Raw genomic sequence first — 20,326 nt, 5'->3', positions numbered from 1 at the left:
TCACGGTGCGGAATTCCGCCCCGTGAAAGCGCCTGCAATCACCCGCGGCATGTTCTATTTGCCGCGAGCTTACGGGCGGACAGCTTCCATTGCAGTCAATGAAAGCCGTCCGTCACGCTATCTTCCGCTGTAGCACAGCGGAAAACGGCGGAAGATAGAGTGAAAACGCTTCCCCGCCCACCACCAGCTGCGTCATGTGGTGCGGCCAGCACGTCATGTGCTCTACTACGCATGCGCACCGAAGCGTCATGCGAACGTCGGGTGGTGGAACCCGTGGTAAGAATGCGGTCTCTGGAGGGCGCCATGACGGATTCCGCTTGCGGAGCCCATCACGGCCGTGGGCACTAGGCCTACTTCTGACTTTTCTTTTTTTATTCGCTTTAGGCCGCTTGCAGACGGGGGGGTCAGATCAGGGACCAGTGCAGCTCTCACCTGCTCCCGCGGCTCCGGCTCTCTGATGCGCCGGCTGCCGTCCAGCTGACTCTTTTGCAGAGCGGAGCTGGCGGCCCAGGAGTGACATGTCTGTGCGGACCTCTGTGAGACCCGCACAGAAATAGAGCATGCCGCCATTTGTTTTCCACGTGTGATTTCACGCAGACAAATCGCGGCCGTCTGCCTAGGATTGCGTTTTCTAATGCTATCCTATGGCAGCGTCCCTGGGCGGAAATTCTGCAGGAAATCCCGCCGTGGAATTTCCCCCCGTGTGCAGGGGGCCTTAGAATCTGGCATAAAATGCATCATGAATTTCCCTTCCATGTTCTCTGTAACCCTTCCAAACACACCCAACCCCCTAGTGTGTCAACGATTCATAGGAGAAACACTTAAGTCTTGAAATGCTGCTTTTTTTTGTTGTTTTGCACTTGCGTGTGCCCTTCTTGGTGCTGCCCTGATGTAGACTGTGGATAGAACCAGCCTCCTTCCCCCTCTGGCAGCTTACAGTGAACAGATGATCACTATGCAGAGACTAACTGTGGGAAGAGTGACTGAGCATTAAAGTCTGGTATTGCAGTGCCACCGCGTTAAAGTGAACGGTGCTGAGCTGCAATACCAGATTCAACCTGTGGACAGGTGTGGTGCTGTCTTTGGAATGAAGCAGCCATGTTTCCTTATCTTGAACAGCTTTTTAAAATACGGATATAATGAGGAGGATGCCAGCCAGGCCTTTGGGCATGACTGAAATGATTCAGTAGGGGTTCATGGCATCATTATGTGAATTACACTCTGAGCCGAAATGTCCAGTTCTTCCCTCGATGAAACAGCCTTCACAAATACAGAATTGGTTCAAACCTTTACATGGGAGGATCCAGGCAGGGTGTGGGGCATGTTTGCATTGGGTCAGGTGTGAATGCCCGGGGTGTGCCCGCTGTGAACAATGACCTACTTACATAAAGTAGACCTACTGCTGCTGACTTCATGTCTTATCTTTTCATCCAAGAAATAATTAACTGCTGCAGGTAGGGACGGGCCATTCATCACAGTTGATTAATTTGCCCTTTATCGCCCGTGATTCTATTTTCAGGAAGAATCGCAAAATTTGATTTATTTTATTTTTCCTTCAAGTGGCGGCGCTGCTCTGTATATCAAATAACAGACCTGATAGCGTGCCCGCGGGTCCCCTGCATCTGCATGTCTCCGGCGCCTGTTGTAGCCATTGACTTCTTACAACTCGGCCAGTCTAATAATACAGGAGCTTGTAAAAACGCAGCGTTTTTAAACGGGGATTGATTGAAAGTTAAAAAAAAAAAAGAAAAATCTCACGATCAAGATGGTGGCTAATTAGCTTCAGACAGGGGCTGTACGGAAGTGGAAGAGCTCTCCGGTAGACGATGCCTGGCAGCGCGTCCCAGTGATACTCGCTCTTGGGCTGTTACATAGGAGCGAGTATCACTGGCATCACTCCCAGCGCTGCGGCATGGAGGTGGAGCGGCCGGGCAGTGTTCTCCCCCTATACCCCCTCATTCACTGTAAGCAGATGACCTCGTTCAGGAGTGACTGCTGTTTACACTGAACGGCCCTCGCTCAGTCTCTGCATGCGTTTACACGGGACGGCTATTGTTCAAAACCCTGCATGAGCTTAAACAATTCTGAACGATAATCGTCCCGTGTAAAAGGGCCTTACGACAGGCAATCGGGTGAGGGGGCAAGGACAGGAAAAAAAATGTATTTTTGCCGGAGTGGCCCCGTGAGAATGCATCATCAATATTGGTGTCCCTGAAGCCATGTACCATCAGATGTCATGTTAATGGGGTGGATCCATAAACAGCATTCATCACCAATCCAATAGATAATACATTTACCACCTATCTCTGGGGGCTGACCGCGTGGACCACCCCCAGTCACTAGAATGGATCCCTTGGGACCCCAGTGATTGTACATTTACCACCTATCTCTGGGGGCTGACCGCGTGGACCACCACCAGTCACTAGAATGGATCCCCTTGGACCCCCAGTAATTGTACATTTACTTCTTATCTTTGGGGGCTGACTGTGTGGACTCCTGCCAGTCACTAGAATGGATCCCCTCAGACCCCCAGTGATTGTACATTTATCACCTATCTCTGGGGTCTGACCATGTGGACCCCCACCAGTCACTAGAATGGATCCCCTGTGACCCCCAGTGATTGTACATTTACCACCTATCCTACACCTTGAAGGAGCTATTCAACACTAGGAGGCAGCATACTGGGGCTCCTAGGCAGATAGCTCTGCCTTTACCTTAAAGGGGTTGTCTGGGACTCTGGGCATTTTTTTCAATTGATAACCTATTCTTAGGATAGGTATTTAATAGGTAACCGAAGAGGTGCAGCGCTTCAGATCTCAGCTGATCAGCTTTTCTCTGGATTTGTTTGCTCATGCATTGAGTGGATTTCTATAGAAAGCAGACAGCTCTGTTCCCACTGCAGTGGCCAGACTTTGTATTGCAGTCATTCACTTCAATGGGAACTTTGCCTGTAATACCAAGCTGGGCCACTGCACTGTGAACAGAGTTGTATGCTTCATGCAGATATTCGCTAATTGCAGAAGCACAGTGGGCCAGCGACTAGCTGATTGTGAGAGTCCTGAGCAGTGGACACCTACTGATCCACTATTGAAGGCCATCCGTTTTGCAACTGGGCAACCCCTTTAGTAGTCCTTTACACCTAGGGGTGTGTTCAGGGGACAGATTACAATGACATGTAATGCATATATGAAAATAACACAGGAACCACAAGTTACTGTGGGTAATGGTCACAGTGCACCTCCTCCCCCTCCCTGCATAGGTCTTGGAGCATGCTCACTACTCTCTCCCCCAGTTCTGCTATATGTGTGAGTCTGCTGTAAATTCCATGAGTGGTCATGGCAGTCCTAACAGATTGGGCGTCATCTCTCATGGCTTGTGGCCAGTTTTGTCTGCGCCCCTCGTTCCTTACAGGTCACCCGGCTTCCTCCTCTCCCATCTGACGTGGAACGCATTAGAGCCGAGCGTCTCGCTTCTCCAGCGTCGGGAGCCGCAGAGGTAAATGTTTGCTCAGCTAATTATAGGAGCGGGCACCATTTATTTGGCTTTGCACTGAGCCAAGTAAGCAGGTTTTGGGTCACAGGAAGTGCTTGATGTATCCGCAGCCGGTCTGATGGCTGCCTGCAGTATGCGGCTGGTTGACACCACAGGCTCCGCAGTAATGATCTACAATTATTATGCAATTAGAGCGGTAATTACAGATTTGGCAGACGAGAGACGACTTTTCATGTGCGGCGCGGATGTACACGCAAATGTATCTCCCTGCTGAGCAAATAGCTGTGTAATCGTGGCACGCAGGAAGGAAGATGACCCCCATCAGTGATGGCCGCCTACGATGGGTGCCGGCCCTGAGAGGGCGCTGACACGTGGCGGTCAGAGCCCTCCTCACTCCACATCTTGGTGTGTATCTGCAGCAGATTTCACCCTTTTCAGTCAGTTAAGGGGTGAAATATGCTGCAGGTCTGCGCCAAATCCGCAGGATATGAATGCACCCATAGCCGGATTTACACGATCGTATGTGGATTTGCACACGCATGAGCGAAGCGATTTTGCGGAATTGTTTTTTGGGGGGTTTTTTGCGCAGGCATCGGCCTATTTTACTGTCCTTTTTCCAGAGGCAAGGCATTGGTGCGCGCCAAAGACATGCAAATTGAAATGGTTAATTAGTCTGCGTTCCAGACGTGTTCTTCCTGCGGAATTGCGCATTTCAGGCATCTTCTAGTGTGTTTTGCACGCATTTGCGCATCCCCATTGACTTCTACAGGGACTTCTGGTGCAGAAATGCGCAGGAAAATGAAGCGTGCTGCGTTTTACTTTTGCTCATGAGTGTAAGCTCTAAATCACACTTTGCTCAGTTTTTCCCTGATCTCTGCTTGCTGTCTTTGAATGTGAACATTCTAGTTTACATCCAGAGTCTGGAAACCCGGACAGACTAAAGGCCATTTTACAGAGACTGAAGATTGTCAGGAAACGCCATCTATTGTAGACTGGCGCGGGTCTGCCACCTGGGACGATCTCTGATCAGCTGCTCTGCGGGCCCGTGCTGGAAGAAGACAGCTCCATTCTCACTGCAGTGGTCAGGCAAGGTATTACAGGCAAAGTTCAAATTCCCTTCAGTGCCTGCCATACCAAGCCTGGCCACTGCAGTGGAAACGGAGCTGTCTGCCTTCTGACTAAATCAGCTGAGTGTATGAGCGCAGAGATTTGACGAGGTTCCTGTCCTGTGCATGGCCCCCTCACAGTCAGTTAGATCCATGAGGCGCTGTTTGTGTTCATCCGTTTGTGCGGCATACGGCGGGTTTTTGTTCGCTTTGGTACAGCTGAACAACAGAAATTCTTGTCAACACTGTAGCAAACATTCAGGGCAGTAGATCACTTCATGGCAGCAAGCAGAGGTGCTGAAAATGATGAAGTTAAACAAATGGTCAGAATTTACTTGGACCAGTGTGTTATATGCCAGTGCGCATCCGAAACGCGCTGGCGTCAAGTGCGCCAAACTGATAGAGGGGTTTGCCTTCTAGTATGTCTGGCACTTCTCTAATCGGTCTACCAACGACAGGCCGGTGGAGATGGGCGCTCTAATTCACCCCAGCGGCTGGCATATAGTAACTCTCAGGTCACCGCGCTCTTGCTGAACCCTCCGTGTTTTACAGAAGTGTCCAGCAAAGTGGCAAAATGAGAGAAAAGTCCCTTTTTTATTTCTTCTTTTTTTTTTAAACACAGCCTGTCGGGTTCATTTTTGTTTTTGTTTTTTTATCTCCCAGAAAATTGGTGTTTAGTCGCCCAAAGAATTCCCTGCAAGGTGTTGGAAATTCTTTCCATTTGTCCCTTATGGTCCTTTTACACGGCTGAAGCCCAACAGTCCGACCAACGACAGACAAGTAAACGTTCGCTCCTCCGCTGATTGTATCCCCCGCTCACATGGGGAGATGTGCAGCCAATCAGCTGATCATTGATCGCTCTGTGGGGAAGAACGACCTGCTGGTTGTCGGTCAGCGGTCACTAGTGGGGGCGGGTTATCTGCTTATGATAAAGGACCACACTAGGGAGTATACGGCATACGTCAGCCATTGTAGCGTGTGTGCCCAGAGCCTTGGTCATACATGGGGTTTCCATAAAAGCGACTACCAGTATGACTTCAGCCTGTCGCCTAACTATGGGAGACATGTGGACAGCGAGCCGGCTCGGTTATGAAGCAAAGTATTGCAGTGTAATTGCTCTTGAGATGATCTGCGGAGGCTGCAGCACTTCACCTACATGTATTAGAACTATAGTGTTGTGTGTGGATCGTATATACTGATGAAGACAGGAAGTGGCGCCCTCTTGTGTATGCTTATGGTATTACACCAGGTATTAGTTTAGCACTGTGTATAACGCGGAGTGACATTTATGGTTATTGCATGCCGATGGGACGGGCGTAGGGTTGTACAAGCCATAGACTTCCCAGCACCACAAAAGCTGGCACTAAAGAGGGAACGCTGTCGCTTGAAACGCTATACATACAGAAGCTTCAAAAATTAACATCCGCAAGTAAAAGTAAGCAGGGCGCCCGCCGCAGCGCCACGTGCGGATGTTATCTAGATGTCTCCATCATAGATGGACATTTGTTCTGTTTTGTACCTTTTGCAGGAAATGTTTTACTTTAAACTAAATCGCCAACACGAACACGTCCTTTAAGGTCCTTCTGAAGAGGAGCACCTAAGGGGGCTGTTGGGTGCTGCTGGTCGGCGACGGATCTGGCACGGCGCCATGTTTTTTATTTTGCACAGTTTTGGGGTTTTGTTGTTTGTTGTGTTTTTCTTCTTTTTAAACTTCTTTATATTGGAAGCCAAGAGGCAGATGTGATCAGGATATACCATACAAGTCCGATAGGTACCGGTTCCTCTCTGGGACCCCCACCTGTCTTGTATTACAGCCACCCTCAATGCAGTGTCTTATGCTGTATGCTTAACTCCCATTGACTTCTATGGGAGTTACAGAAACTGCATAGCTCGGCAGTTTCTGTCATCCCAGCCCTCCGACCACATCATTGACATCAGTGTTTCCATCTCAGCCATGTATGGCTAAGATAGAACCCCCCCCCCCCTTTTAAAGGGGTTGTTCCACCAAATGTTATGAGCAGTGGGGGTTCTTGTTCTGGGCTCTTGCTGATCCTAAAGCAAACTGATCACAAACCTCCCCCCGAATGAATGGAGTGATGGTCACACTACCGCGCCATTCATTTCAGTGGGCTATCGGAGATAGCGCCAGCTGTCCCATTGGAATGAATGGAGCAGTGTATCACCATCATCTCTCCATTCGGGGGGCGCTCTGGAGCTCCTTTCTCAGGACCCGTGAGGGACCCAGCAGGCCCCACTGATTGGGTAGTAATCCTGTAATAGTTTCTCTTATATCCGCTTTCTAAGATGGGTAGCTTTTACATTCAGGAGTCAGGGAAAGCTGGGTGACAAGACCTCTGTAAGCTGCAATGGCGGTACCCTTGGTTGTCACACAGCTTTCCTAGTAACAGTTGAATACTACATTGACTATAAGAGGACGGCACGTTGCGCTATATTCTGGTGTTTTAGTGTCTTGCTATGAGCGATCCACTGTCTTTACTCCAGCAGACTGGCATTGAGCGGACGGCAGGTCTCCTATACATGGAGCCTTGGTCCTGTCTATAGGGCTGCATCCACACCAGAGCGATATAAATGAGTGATGAGGCCGGAGAGAAGCCATTAAGGACATGTCTAAAGTGATGCAATGTGAGCGGTTCCTGGAACCCTGACTTATCACATCCGCCGCTCGGCCTTTCCAGGAATATCTGGCCTCTGCGCACACCGCAAACTACCGTCCGCGAGCAGCCGCATCGCATCAGAGTGATCACTACCACGGCTAATGCAAGGCTAATCTATTAACGGGGGTCCGAAGACCGCAGAAGAGCCACTGACGAGAATCAGATGGCCTGCTGCAAAATGTGTTCCTCTCTTCACTGCAGTCCTGGTATTTTAGTCCTGAAGCAGGCAGCCCAAGATGCAGTAAGGACTGACACACAGGAGGACAAGTAAGGGAGGGGATCGTGGTGGGATGGCGGCATCTGAGATGGTCTCCTTCAGATACACTCAGAGATGCCAGAGTTTAGTTCTTCATAGAATTTGACCAACTTTGCGAATAACGTAAGTGCGGGTGTTGTGACTGGTATAGACACTGCCATTCGCACGAGCGTATATATGCTGCAATTTAACGCACACCTAATCCCTGTGAATAGAACATTCATTTCAAGGGGTTAATTCAGATTTGCATATTTTCGTGAAGTTTTTCGGTCACATAAAAAAAAAATCCCAGTGTGCCCTATCTGTGTACGCACTGAAATACGGTGCTAGGGAGCGCGCAAATGAGATGACACAGAACCAGCCATACCTATGGCTGCCGCGCAGATCCAGCGCGACATGCCGGAGAAAACCCTGCAGTATGGTGCTCTATTTTGAAAAAGAAAATGCTGAAGGACATAATGGAAGCTGGATGTGGGACCATGGGGCGTTGGTTGGGTTTAAAGTCCAACCCTTAGGGATGTCCAGCCATCAGTAGTAGCTCAGCGGGAGTCCACCATATGGGACCCTTGCTGGGCTGCGGCACTAGGGCATGGACCTGATTTCTGCAAGACACTAGCGGCTCCGTTCCCACTGCAGTGGCCAAGCTTGGTATTACAGGCTAAGGTCCCAGTGGGAAATCGGCTCATGCATGAGTGCACTGGTTAAGAGTTAGCTGATCATTGAGGGTCCCAGGTGGTGGATCCCCACCAATCTACTATTGATGGCTTTTCTTGAGCTAGAGTGATCAGGAGCGTAAGGCCGAATGCACTAGGTCGGGTCGGATTCTACATGCTGGATCCCATACCGGAATCAGATCCTGTGCCCGGCTGGTGAAAACCAACCCCCTCTCCCCGGCATAACTTTCCCGATTGGTCTCCTGTGTGCTGCGGATGTGCCGGACGGCAATGATACGGATTCGCGGCAATTTCGAAATTCATATTTCGGAATCGCCACGGGTCGGACGGGTTCCCTGACTGCAGTGGAAGCCTTCTGTACGAGTCCCGCTATCGATCATGCTGCGATTCTTCCTACCTTCAAGTGATTTCCGCTTGTGGGCGTAGAAGAATCATTTTACATCGCATGCCATGGACGGACATTGCTGTGGAATCCGCGACCAGACGCCCGCTGCGGATTTCACAGCAAAAATCCGCCCATGTGCATTGGGAAAAGTGGGAGACGGCTGTTGGTGGTTTGTGCCAAGAACCCACGCAGAAGTCATGTGACCATATCTTCTAGAACACGATCTGCTAATGGGGAAAGCATATGATGGCAGATGGGCTTCATGTAAACTGGTTGTAGCGGGATACACGGTAACGCTCGGGTTATACAGTAATATATGGGGCGGATATGGCCCTGTGTAATGAAGCTTGGAGTAGTGCGGATAATTTATCTTCCTCGCAGTCAGAGGTTTCCCGCAAGGCCTTCTAGTCTCCAGGCTCGGCGGCCGAATGTGCTTACCTACAGAAAACCCTGTCAGTTTTGTGGGTCTCCCACAGAGCGGAGGGTTTACTGTTCTCCCAGAACGGGGTCAGAATCCATATGCTCGGGACCCGCTTATTCGCCGCCTCCCCCCTTTTTTTTTTTTGCAGTCTGCCGTTTGATTTATTTGCTGTCACGCAAACCTAATTCCTTGAGACGTGAAGCTGAAGGGGTGCCAAGGAGCTGCCGCCTTCTTCCTCAGCCCCCCAAAACTCTCCATATGATTTCCTACCGAGAGGCCCTAACAAAGCACAGGGGGTGTCCTCCTCCCCCTGCGTGACCGCGTATCCTCCGATATCACATCCATATCAATCACACAAGGTTTTATGCTAACGAGGTCCTCGGCGAGTCCTCCACATCTGGCCGTAAATTCCTTCCTCGCACTGAGGTCACCGGGACCCTGGGTACGAGGGCTGAGCTCTACATGGGAAAGGAAGAGAAAGCCGGGGGTCCCTCCTTCCAAGATGTGTTTTGGATTTAATTGCCTTGGATTAAAGCCACGTACAGTTTGGTTTTCTTAACTCCATGTCCGCTGGGTGATCTTAAACGCTGATTAAACGCGAAGTCACAAACCGCCAGGACTTATTAGTCTTTGATTTGTCGCGTTCTGCAAGGCTGTTCCCAATCCAGTGACCACGGGACAACGGCCGCTCGAAATACCGGTAAAGCGGTATCACTTGTTTCCAATTTCGTGATCGCCGAACGAATTTATTGGGAGCCTTTATATGAGCAGAAATGTTTGTCTACTAGTAGGGTTCTATGATGGGCGTATAGCTGACGGTTCACCCCCCTCCCAAACACTTCACTGGTTGCGGCGTCTACTGGACGCACATAAGTGCGCTCCGGCGGTCTTCATGGGAGCACTTGCTGCAATCGGCGTTTGTTGGAGCCGTACGTTGACCAATCGCAACTCCTTGTCACTGAAAGTGATTACCTGTTTACGCTGCACGATAATTACCGGTAATCAATTAGCGACTTTTTTTTTTTTTTAAGAAACTAGGCAACTAGCGAATGAATACTCGTCACTTAGACCAGGCCGTGTTTACGTGAAGCGATCGCTTACATTCGCTGTAGCTAGCGACTGGATGATGGTTGTCCCGTGTAAAGCCACCTTCAGTCAGGTCCAAAATCTGGGTAATAACTAGTATATGGTTGCTGCCCTCCCCCTGAGCAGTACCGCTGCCTAGTGGTGGGGCGCTATATCCTCCCCTCCCATATATAACTGTGTAAGATGACAGATTTGCTAGACACTACTTTAGGAAAACCGGATGCCCACCCTTATGGGACACACGGACTTGGACTGGCATGTCCTATTCCGGTCTTGGTACACTGCTCCTCTCACCCTCCCCAAGTAAGAAGTGGTGAGGTGGAGTAGACTTGTGCTAAGAGTTTATGCCAGTTACAGGTAACTTGTTGGGCTGCAGAAGGCTCTGCTGGCCTTTTTTTTTAAAAAAAGCGGAGAAAGTCACAAATTTTGGTGCAAACACAATTTGTGCAAAATTTGCCCCTTTTGTATGCAAACATTCAGGCACACCGCCTTTATTATATTATCACCCTTGTTTCTGGAGGTGGTTTTTCTTTTTTTCCCCATTGTGGTTCTTGAGAAGTGTAGGGTTATTACTTTATTAAACTATACCAGACCAGATTTTACATTTATCCTTAACCCTTTCCAATCCAATTTGTATCCCCTCCTAAGGACAGGTCATCAGTATTTAAGGCCTCATGTCCACGGGGAAAATCAGGCCCGCTCTGGATTCTCCATGGAGAATCTGCAGCGGGTCCCTCCTGCCCCGCGGACATGAGGGCTGAAAATAAGCATAAATGAGAATAAACTCACCTGCCATCCGCTCCGTTTCTTCTCTTCGCCGCGGCGTCATCTTCTCTGCGTCGCAGCCAGATCTTCTTTCTTCGGCTCGGCGGATGTGCATGCTGACGTCGGTGACGTGCCCCGCGCATGCGCCGGGCCGAAGCAAAATGATCCGGCCGCGACTGAGAGAAGATGGCGCCGTGGAGAAGAGAAGAACCGGAGCCTGTAAGTAAAATCAGATTTTAGGTCTCCCGCGGATCCGGACGGCTTCCATAGGCTTCAATAGAAGCCCGCGGGAGCCGTCCCCGCGGGAGACCCGCATGAAAATGGAGCATGGTCCAGATTTTTTCATGCTCCATTTTTTTTAAAATCACTTTTATTGACGATCCGCGGGTATTTATCTACCCCGCAGGTGGTCAATGCATCCCTATGGGGTGCGGATCCGCGGGCAGGAGAAGAGTTAAAATCCGCTGCGGATTTTAATTCTTATTTTGCCCGTGGACATGAGCCCTTAGTCCTGGGAAACCCTTTAAGACTTATTGATGTCATAGTGGGCAGCCCCCCCCCCCCCCCCCCTCATGATCCTCCTAGATCAGTCTTATAGAATGGCTTCCCCTCTGGAGGACTCGGGGTGTGACCATTTGAATGGGCATCGTGTAATACCACATTCTTCCTGCCGTGGCCGCTGCATCAGAACTCTGCGGCCACCACAGCCGATCGCTGTCCTCAATTAGAAAAGTCGCTCTGTAGACAGGACTATCTTTATAACACAAGTCCTCAAATAACGGTGCAGACCCTTGGCTTGTATATGTCTGACTCCATAGCAGTCGGAGTGGAGTACGTCCCCCTGCGGGCATCCTGCTTACCCTAAATCTCTACGTTCTCAGTACAATCGTTTTATTTTGACCACAAGCCATTTGCGCTGGTTTATTTCCAAGGGTGAAGTGATCCCTGGTCTCATTTGTATTCAAGATCCTAATGGAATAGGAGGGGAATAAAGCCGCCTCTGCAGTAAGTTAAATGCATTGTAAGGTGTCCTCAGGGTATCCGCAGTACTAAGCGCGCCCGTCCCCGCGCCGTAGCGGCAGCTCATTAAGGAGCCCAGCGGTGTCATTATTAAGTCTCTGTGTGCGGCTCTGGACTGATGCTAATCACCTGTGTTTTCTTCCCTTTTTTTGTTTTTGCAGCACCAATGTGGTGATGAATTATTCAGAGATCGAGTCTAAGGTTCGAGAGGCGACCAACGATGACCCCTGGGGACCTTCCGGGCAGCTCATGGGAGAGATAGCCAAGTAAGTAATGGCTGATTTCCCGGGAGAAGACAGACTATACTAGCTACAGCTTCTTCTGGAGACGGAGGGCGGAAGCTGGAAACTTTCTTCACCATCGTGGGCTGTGCGTGGAATAGGAATGCATTTCTTATTTAGTCTGATGGGTCGGTGATACGGACACATGCCAGCCATGCCACGTGCATACAAGTTTGTGTACTGGATACGCGATGGGCACACATTATGTGATTGTGCACGTTGCCCTACTGCTAAGATGTTCTTGGTTGATTGTCCTAACCTCATATACAATTAAAGAAATATTCCGCTTTCAGCAAATAAAGGGCATTTATTGTATAATGAAGTTACACAATTTTCCCATATACTTCCTGCATCGTTTCCTCCGTTTTCAATAGCTCTGCTTGCTGTAATTCTATTTGTTTACAGCCTAAGGATTAACATGGGTCGTGGTCATGTGATGGGCGTGAACGGTTCTGATAACTACACTGTGTAATGAGCCGCGCACCTCGGTGTCCATCACATGACCAGGACAGGTTGCTAGGTGCTAGAAGTGAACGCTGCAAGTTTCTATTAATTGAGTTCAAGCAGAGATCTTGAAAACCGTATAAAAACTGTGTTGGGGCTCATTCCCACGAGCATTGCGGATTTCCGCTGCGGGAGTATTGCGTTTAAAAACGCGAGTGATCGCAGATTTCAGCGGTCTCCATTAATACTATATTAATAGAGACTTCCCGCTGCGTAAATCTGCGGTGAAATAGAACATGCCGCGATTTCTTTCCCACAGCGGAAAACGCAGCAGAAATCCATCCGTGGGCATTAGCCCTTAACCCTTTGCAATCCAATTTTGGATTCAGGGTTTCCTAGGGGCTTTCTCTTTCTGCCATTATACAGTAGCGCCATCTGCTGGCTAGAGTCAGTACTGCGGTATGGGACATGCTGGAAAGGGTTAATGGAATAAAGTCCTAGTGTAAAGCAAGCCTTGAAGGGGTTTTCTTGGCATTTACTATTGATCTGTCCTCCGGATAGGTAATCAATAGTTGATTGGCGGGTGTCCATCAGTCGGGATTCCCGCCAATCAGCTGATCCTCCAGTCCGAAGTGTAATAGACGGCTTCGTTCCCATTGAAATCGGACTTCACTTCCCGCTCCTCGTTGTGTTCAGAGTCAGAAGTGTAATAGGAGACATGACTCCCATTGAAATCGATAGAAGTGAATCCATCTATTACACTTCTGGCCCTCACCATCTCTGTGGGCCATAGGATTAGCTGATTGGCAGAGATCCCAAGCGGCAGACCCTAAGAATAGTTTATCAGTAGCAAATGCCCAGAATACCCCTTTTAAACCACTTTGTATAACTTAACTTGTCATGAGCACTGGAGGACAAACACTGGGTGATAGTTTGGGAAACTGATGCAATCCTTGTTAGAAGGGTCCATTGACAATAAACTGATCACAAATTGTCCCCCTGCTAGAACCCCCAGCGATCAGCTGAAATCTGTGGTGAAACCAAGCAATAAGTGTTTAGTTTTCCCACAGTGCCTCCACTGGAGAAATGAAGTATTACATGGTGCTCATTCATATCAGTGGGTTGTCTGTGTATTGTAGGACAGGACGGGTCCTCCAGTGCAAGACACTTTTTGTAACATCTCCCCACTCTGGCCAAGAGAAGAGTATCCTGAACAGAGGACCCCCTCCGTTAACTCAGAATTACCTATTGATGGGTTTTCCAGATTGGAACACTCCTAGTGGGGATTATTTTGAAACATATTTGCTTTTTATCTGTTCCCCCACCTGTCTTGGGGCTGCTTGTTTATCCTGAGCTTTCTGGTTCTTATACACACTGTGGGCTCCGATGAGGTACGTGATATGTCAGACTGGCCACTGTGTTTTAGTTTCTCTCTGCTCAAATGAAGGAACAGAGAAATGGATGTCTTGCCGTAGGTGTGAATAGGGCCTTAATATCTTACACAGCTCTTCAAGGAGTAAGCTCTCTACTGCCATCTATAGGACATTGAGGGAAGAGCAGCCAAAAGATGAACGGACATCTTCATATTAAGCTTGTATGTTTCAGGGCCACCTTCATGTACGAACAGTTCCCAGAGCTGATGAACATGTTGTGGACGAGGATGCTGAAAGACAACAAGAAGAACTGGCGCAGAGTTTACAAGGTAAGGAGGGAAAGTAATGCCCACTGCATAAGTGTCGGAGTTCCCCCATAACAACCACTCGGTGAAATCTGATTGGGTACCATTATATATTGATGATTTTTGTTCCTAAAAACTGCTTTTTAGTTTCCAAATAGTGATGGGTAGTAGTAGCAGGAGTACAAATCCACTAAGACAGAGGGGCTCCTCACTAAAGATGAGCGAGCGTACTCATTAAGGACAGATACTCGAGCGAGTATCGTCCTTTTCGAGTACCTGCCTGCTTGCCCGCAAAAATTCGGGTGCCTCCCTCCTGCACCTGAATCTTTGCTGGCGAGCAGGCAGGTACTCTGTCCTTAACGAGTACGGTCGCTCATCTCTACTCCTCACTTAACTAGACCACACAGTCACCCATTTATTTGTCCACTACAACAATCAGACCCCATTTTACTAGCGATCAATACAGAAATGCAGGTAATTCTAAAGGGTTCACTTACTTTTTCTTGGCAATGTAGAATACCATGACTGGCCACAGTTTCCCTCTGCAATGTGAACTGAACAGCCAGGATTTCAGGAGCCAACTGATTGATCATGTGATTGCTGATGGCGCTTCCTTCTAGTTGTAATGGTGACTTGTCAGAAGCTTTCATCAATGGGGATCCCGGTGCTGAGACCCCAACTAATCGCTAAAACAAACCGGGGAACTGTTTCCATCGCTGTACGAGCTCCATAGAAAGCCTGCGGAGTCCTTGCGCTGCTTATGATTCCAGCTGATCGGGCACAACACTCAGCTGAGTGCTTCTTCCCATTTGTTTTAGCAATCGGTGGGGTTATAGGCACCCGGACCCCCACTGTTCAAAACTTCTGACATGTAACAAGTTTTTGAAAAGTTTTAGTTCTACTTTTAAATCCTTTTCTTACTAATTATGTATACAGCACCAGCATAGTACACACTGATGTGAGGGCCTGAAATCAGTCTGTCTCCAGTGTGGTTGAAAGACATACAGTACTTCGCGTCTCATCCAGATGGACATGTTCATTGTATGCAACTGGAAAACTCCCACACGTACTCTAAACATGGGCACGGGGGCCAAACGAGTGTCCCCTTCATCAGGAAAGAAGCTGCAAAGAAAAACTATACCGTGGGGTATATCTTTTGTGTTCCCAACATATAGAACAAAACTAGATGCAAACATTGCCTTTAAGACCTTTCTTGCACTTGTTGATGATTCCCACAAATATTAGTACGACATGGCGCCTAGTAAACGTAGCAGATAACCAAAGTCACATTGCGTCCCCCCCAGTGAGGGCCGCTCTGTCCAGCAACTCTTATGACACGTCTCTCGCAATGTTCAAAGGCGTTAGTGACAGGAAGTCGCTTCTAGAAAAAAAAAATCTCCTCTTCCTCCCGATCACTTATTGCTGAGCTCCTGTGTGCTGTAAATCCATATACACCTTGTATCTGCTGCTCAGCGCCCCTTTCATCTTCTGTGTCTGTGATGGCCCGTATTGATTCTGCTGATGGCCTCACCACTCACTTTATAGTTGTAGTATACAATCCTCGCAGCGTAATTTATGCTTCAGACGAAGAGCCGCTTTCCATTGTGGGAGCCGTACAGTTGACATAGCGGAATATGTGTACATATTAAATAATTCTGCTCTTTGCACGTTGCTGTGTATTATACCCACACATGCTCTGCATTTGATGTATGTTCCCCGGCAGACGATCCGCTGCTCAGGGTGACAGGGAGCAGGAGGTTGGGGGTGGCAGCCTGCAGGGTGCACGCTACGCGCTCTCCCTGCGCTCCCCGGAGAGCTGGGGCCATTAATATTTAATGCTTCACATACGCACTAGTTATACATCCAGCCGCTCTTCTGAGGATTAGCTGCCGGGCTCGTCCAGGCTCTCTCCTTTTATTACTAACGTTCCCCGCTGCTTTTTTTTTTTCCTCTTCTGCAACTAAATCTCCGTTTCAATAATCCGAATCGGAGATACAAGAACTGACAGCAAGCGACTTTGAATTCTGGTAACTTTGCTAGTATTGCTTGCTGTAGTCATCGTGCATCACTTCTCCTCTCATGCACCCACCATCCGCTCAAGGATCCCTTTTAGAGGAGGGGTATTTGTCTTATGTAATAAACGGGCTCCTTGTATTTACCGAAGGCCCACTATGTAACAATACGTCATGTTTATTTAAGGCCTCACGCACACGGGCAGATTTTTGCTGCAGAATCCGGGGCTGGTGTCCGCCTCTGTGTGCCGCAGCTATAACCCTTCGTAGCATGCTGCGAGAAAAATGATTGGAGTGGAAACTAATTCGGCATGCTGCATTTTCCTGAGGTTCAAAGTCAGTGGAAGCTGTCCGACCCGCAGCCCATCCGGGGTTGACATTCTGGGTGGGCGCGGATTTCACGGGAGAAGTGGGCATTTAAAAAAAAAAAAAAAATCTGTCCAACAAGCCGTGCAATCTGTCCATCCGCAGTACAGAGAAGCTGGAAGAAGACAGGTCTGTGCAGACGCCGGCGAAGACAGGTACGCAGGGTCATCCGCTGCGGTCAGGGTCGGATTTCGTGCAGGATTATTAGTGTATGACCGCCCGTTTACTGTGAATGGAGGCGGGCGGCGGAACAATCTTCGGCTACTCCGCCTCCATTCACCGTGCATTGATTGCTTCTGTCTGCAAGCACAGGAACTATGATCACTGGGATGTCTGTTGGGCACTTTAGCACCTGGTAATTGTCCCGTGTGAAAGGGCCTTTAAAGCCTATCGGCAACCAGATCGATCTTTTTTTCCCGCTATGGCCGCGCTATCCTCTATGGGAGCGCCGGCCGCAGCGGAAGAGCGAACGGCCGGGCCGCTTCAAAGCCTCCGTGGCAGTTCTCCCGGCGGAAAAGTCGCGGTTTCCGTCGGGAATCCGCCCCATGTGACCGTGGCCTTAGTGCAATTGTTCATCCCCATAGAGCCAGCTGTACTTCACCCCGTTCATGCCCGGAGATGCGCAGCCAATTAATCGGTCATCTGTTGAACCTTGGGCCTTTTACACTGTCTGATTGTTGGCCAGAGGAACATTCATACACGATATACGGGCCGTGTAAAGGGAGCGTTAGCCCAGGACAATAGCTACAACCCATGATCACCAGTCTTACAAATCTCTGGCTTTAATTAAATACAAAGTGTGAATGACATTACTGCTTGTCTTATAGGCTTCTCTTTTGCCCTATGTAGATTATCGGGTGAAATTAGCATTTTAGAGCTGTTTTCTGAGACCACTAAATGAATGGCCTATGCTTAGGATAGCCAATTAATGTCATATTAGGGGGTCTGGAGAGGCCGTGTGGCGCCAGCAACCACCCCATCCCCCTTTTATATACAAGGTACAGCACTGTACATTTGGTAGTGGCCGTGCCTGGTACTGCAGCTCTCTGCAACTCAACGCCACTAAAGTAAATGAAACTGAGATGCAATACCAGATAGTTGTATAAATGTGCAGTTGCCTCCTGGATCTGAGTGGACCTGCGCTCATCCCGGCACTGTTCCTTACCGGGTGATTCACGGATCTAACGTCCTGTACGGTTTTCCATAACTCGCAGGCATTCGTCCTGTATATAATGGCAAAAGATCTGTGATGAAGCTTGTTAAATGACTTGCATATGGGCAGATAATAAATGACTTTCTACGTCGGGGACATTCCTCGCGGTGACCTCTGTGCAGACGCCTCGTTGCCGACCTCTCCTGCGCCGTGAGAGGACTTAAATACTTCTTGCCATCTGTGAGTATTGAGCCATTTTTCATCCCATCTGTATGTTGATTATTAAGCACAATCGCACACATGCTCCGACGTAGATCCCCCACACTTGTTTCCAGTCATGTGCACTTCCATTTGGTAGAGGAGTCAATTGGAAGCATGACCTGCTCCATAATTCACATTTAATGGCTTTTGTGTCTCGGTCCCATATGCTTAACTCCAGCAAATCCCGCAGAATGTGCAATTATAGCTCTGCTTTTTGGACAAGTGGAATGAAATCTAGAAAGTAAGAGTGTTTTCATTAGAGCCTTAACTGTCCGAGGATGAGGAGGGTAAACGGTGATACCAAGCATGCAAATGGGAGATAGTACCATGCCTCTACAGCGCCACCTATTGGAAGATCGTACCTTACACCTGCAGCACTATCCATTGCATTGCTTAGAAGTCTCCTTACACTTACTTGGCACTCTTCTTAAGGAGAAACGGTCCGCCTTCTGACCTAGAATGGAATTAGATGACTGTATTATAATTGGGTCAGAAGCTGAAGAAACAGCGCCACTCTTGTCATGGGGTGTGTCTAGTATTGCAGTTAAGCAGGTTCAACTGTAATACCAGATTTCTTCCATGGACAAAAGTGGAGTTAAAATACAAGGATACGCCATCGTTTTATATTAGTGGACCTCTCGGACTCCCATCAGTCCTGAGAGTGAATTGGTTTCGGGGCTGATTACGCCTCTACAGCGCCGGCCCTGGCCACTGGCTGAGGCAGGAAACTGCAGCCAATTCTGTGATGCAATTCCACTGCACTGTGGGTGGCCATGAAATGCTTTGCAGTGGCTGCTGCACTGAATTGTCTATGTTGCCCCTTCATTCTCCAGATTGGTGGGAGGGGGCAGAATAGGCCCGTGTAAACACATTGGTTACATGACTGCCTGCTTACTGTGAGTGGGGGCGGCCGGCCGGAATGATCCCCGACCCGCTCTGCCTTCATCCACTACCGATAATTCCTGTGTATCTCTGGGATGACCTGTTGGACGCAGTCCCATGTAAAAGCACCTTTACACTGGGTGATTGCTAAGAGCTTTTGCTATTCAACTCCCATAGCTTGGCAGGCTTCTACACTATGCCTAGCATCCGGGTGAAAAGGATATTTGGGAAGAGAATTGTGAGGAACGCCTTGTCTGGCTGCTCCCAGCCAATTGGCATGACTTTTTACAGCATTTCTAGTGGTGCTGATGGCCGAGAGCGGTTATGTGCATCAATGGCTGATTGATTGCTCCTCCCTCCTCCTAAATGTCCTTTTCAGCAGAATGCTAGTCATTTCAAAGTGGCCCCAAGTATCTGGCTCTGCACGCTCTTAGTATTCTTCATGGACATCTTGTAGGATTTATGCTATTCTGTAACAGGGGTTTCTTACTTCATGGCACAGTTATTTAACCCCTTAGTGATCAGCAACACACCTTTTTATGGAAGTCACTAATGGGCTTTAAACCTGCACATCTTTTTAGGACGGTGGCTTAGCTGACTACTGACAGCCAGGCTTCTGCTCTAACAGCCAGCAATGGCAAAACCTCAGATCCTTGCAGTTTAACCCCTTACATGCCACGGTCCATAGTGACTACAGCATGTAAGTAGATGATAGAGGGGGCCCTTTTTGTCACCCATCATCATCCCCCAGTTCGATCGCAAGGTACCAAAGAGTTCCAATGGCAGCCAGAAGCCTTACAAAAGGCCTTCATGTCAGCCATGTAAGGGCTCTTTTACATGGACCAATAAATCGTGCAGTGTAAATGCATGGCGCGAATGAACAGCGAATGAGAATTCGTTCACTACTCCTTCAGTTTTCTATATGCAGAAAATAAACAACGAACGATAGATCGGCCTATGTAAATAGTCATTCACTTATGAACTACTGACCGCTTACTTTGAATGGAGGTGGTGTTCCCCGGTCCGCTCTGCCTCCTTTCACTAATGCTGCTCCCGACAAGTCGTCCTGTGTAAGAGGGCCCTAACACTGCCTATAAAGCCCCGCCTCCCACAGTCTAATGGGCTGCTCTCATAGGCTTAGAAGAATGGACTACTTAAGTAATGCAGTGTACTATCCTGGCGATCGAACAATCCCCTCTTCAAATCCTCTTCAGGAACTAAAAAAAAAAGTTCAATAACGTGTAATTTGAAATAATAGCTTTTTTTTTTCTCCACTAAACCCATATTAAGTAGATAAAATACTCCACAAAAGGTTTTAAAAAAAATCAGTTTTTTTTTTTGTGTTTTTTTTTTAAACGTACCGAGCAGT

At 48.6% G+C, this 20,326-nt stretch overlaps 1 protein-coding gene across 1 annotated transcript in view; it reads left to right on the top strand.

Moving 5' to 3' along the window:
- Positions 1-20,326, top strand: part of CLINT1 (clathrin interactor 1) — a 65,520-nt gene that overhangs the window by 27,228 nt on the left and 17,966 nt on the right. The window contains exons 2-3 of the mRNA XM_066590476.1: positions 12,042-12,146; positions 14,211-14,307. Of these exons, the coding sequence (XP_066446573.1) occupies positions 12,042-12,146; positions 14,211-14,307 (202 nt within the window). The remainder of the gene's footprint in view (positions 1-12,041; positions 12,147-14,210; positions 14,308-20,326) is intronic.

Source organism: Eleutherodactylus coqui, chromosome 2 (genome assembly GCF_035609145.1).
Source record: "Eleutherodactylus coqui strain aEleCoq1 chromosome 2, aEleCoq1.hap1, whole genome shotgun sequence".
NCBI classification, from domain to species: domain Eukaryota; kingdom Metazoa; phylum Chordata; class Amphibia; order Anura; family Eleutherodactylidae; genus Eleutherodactylus; species Eleutherodactylus coqui.
The sequence above is the reverse complement of the archived record's forward strand: the minus strand, read 5'-3'. Positions and strand labels throughout refer to the sequence as shown.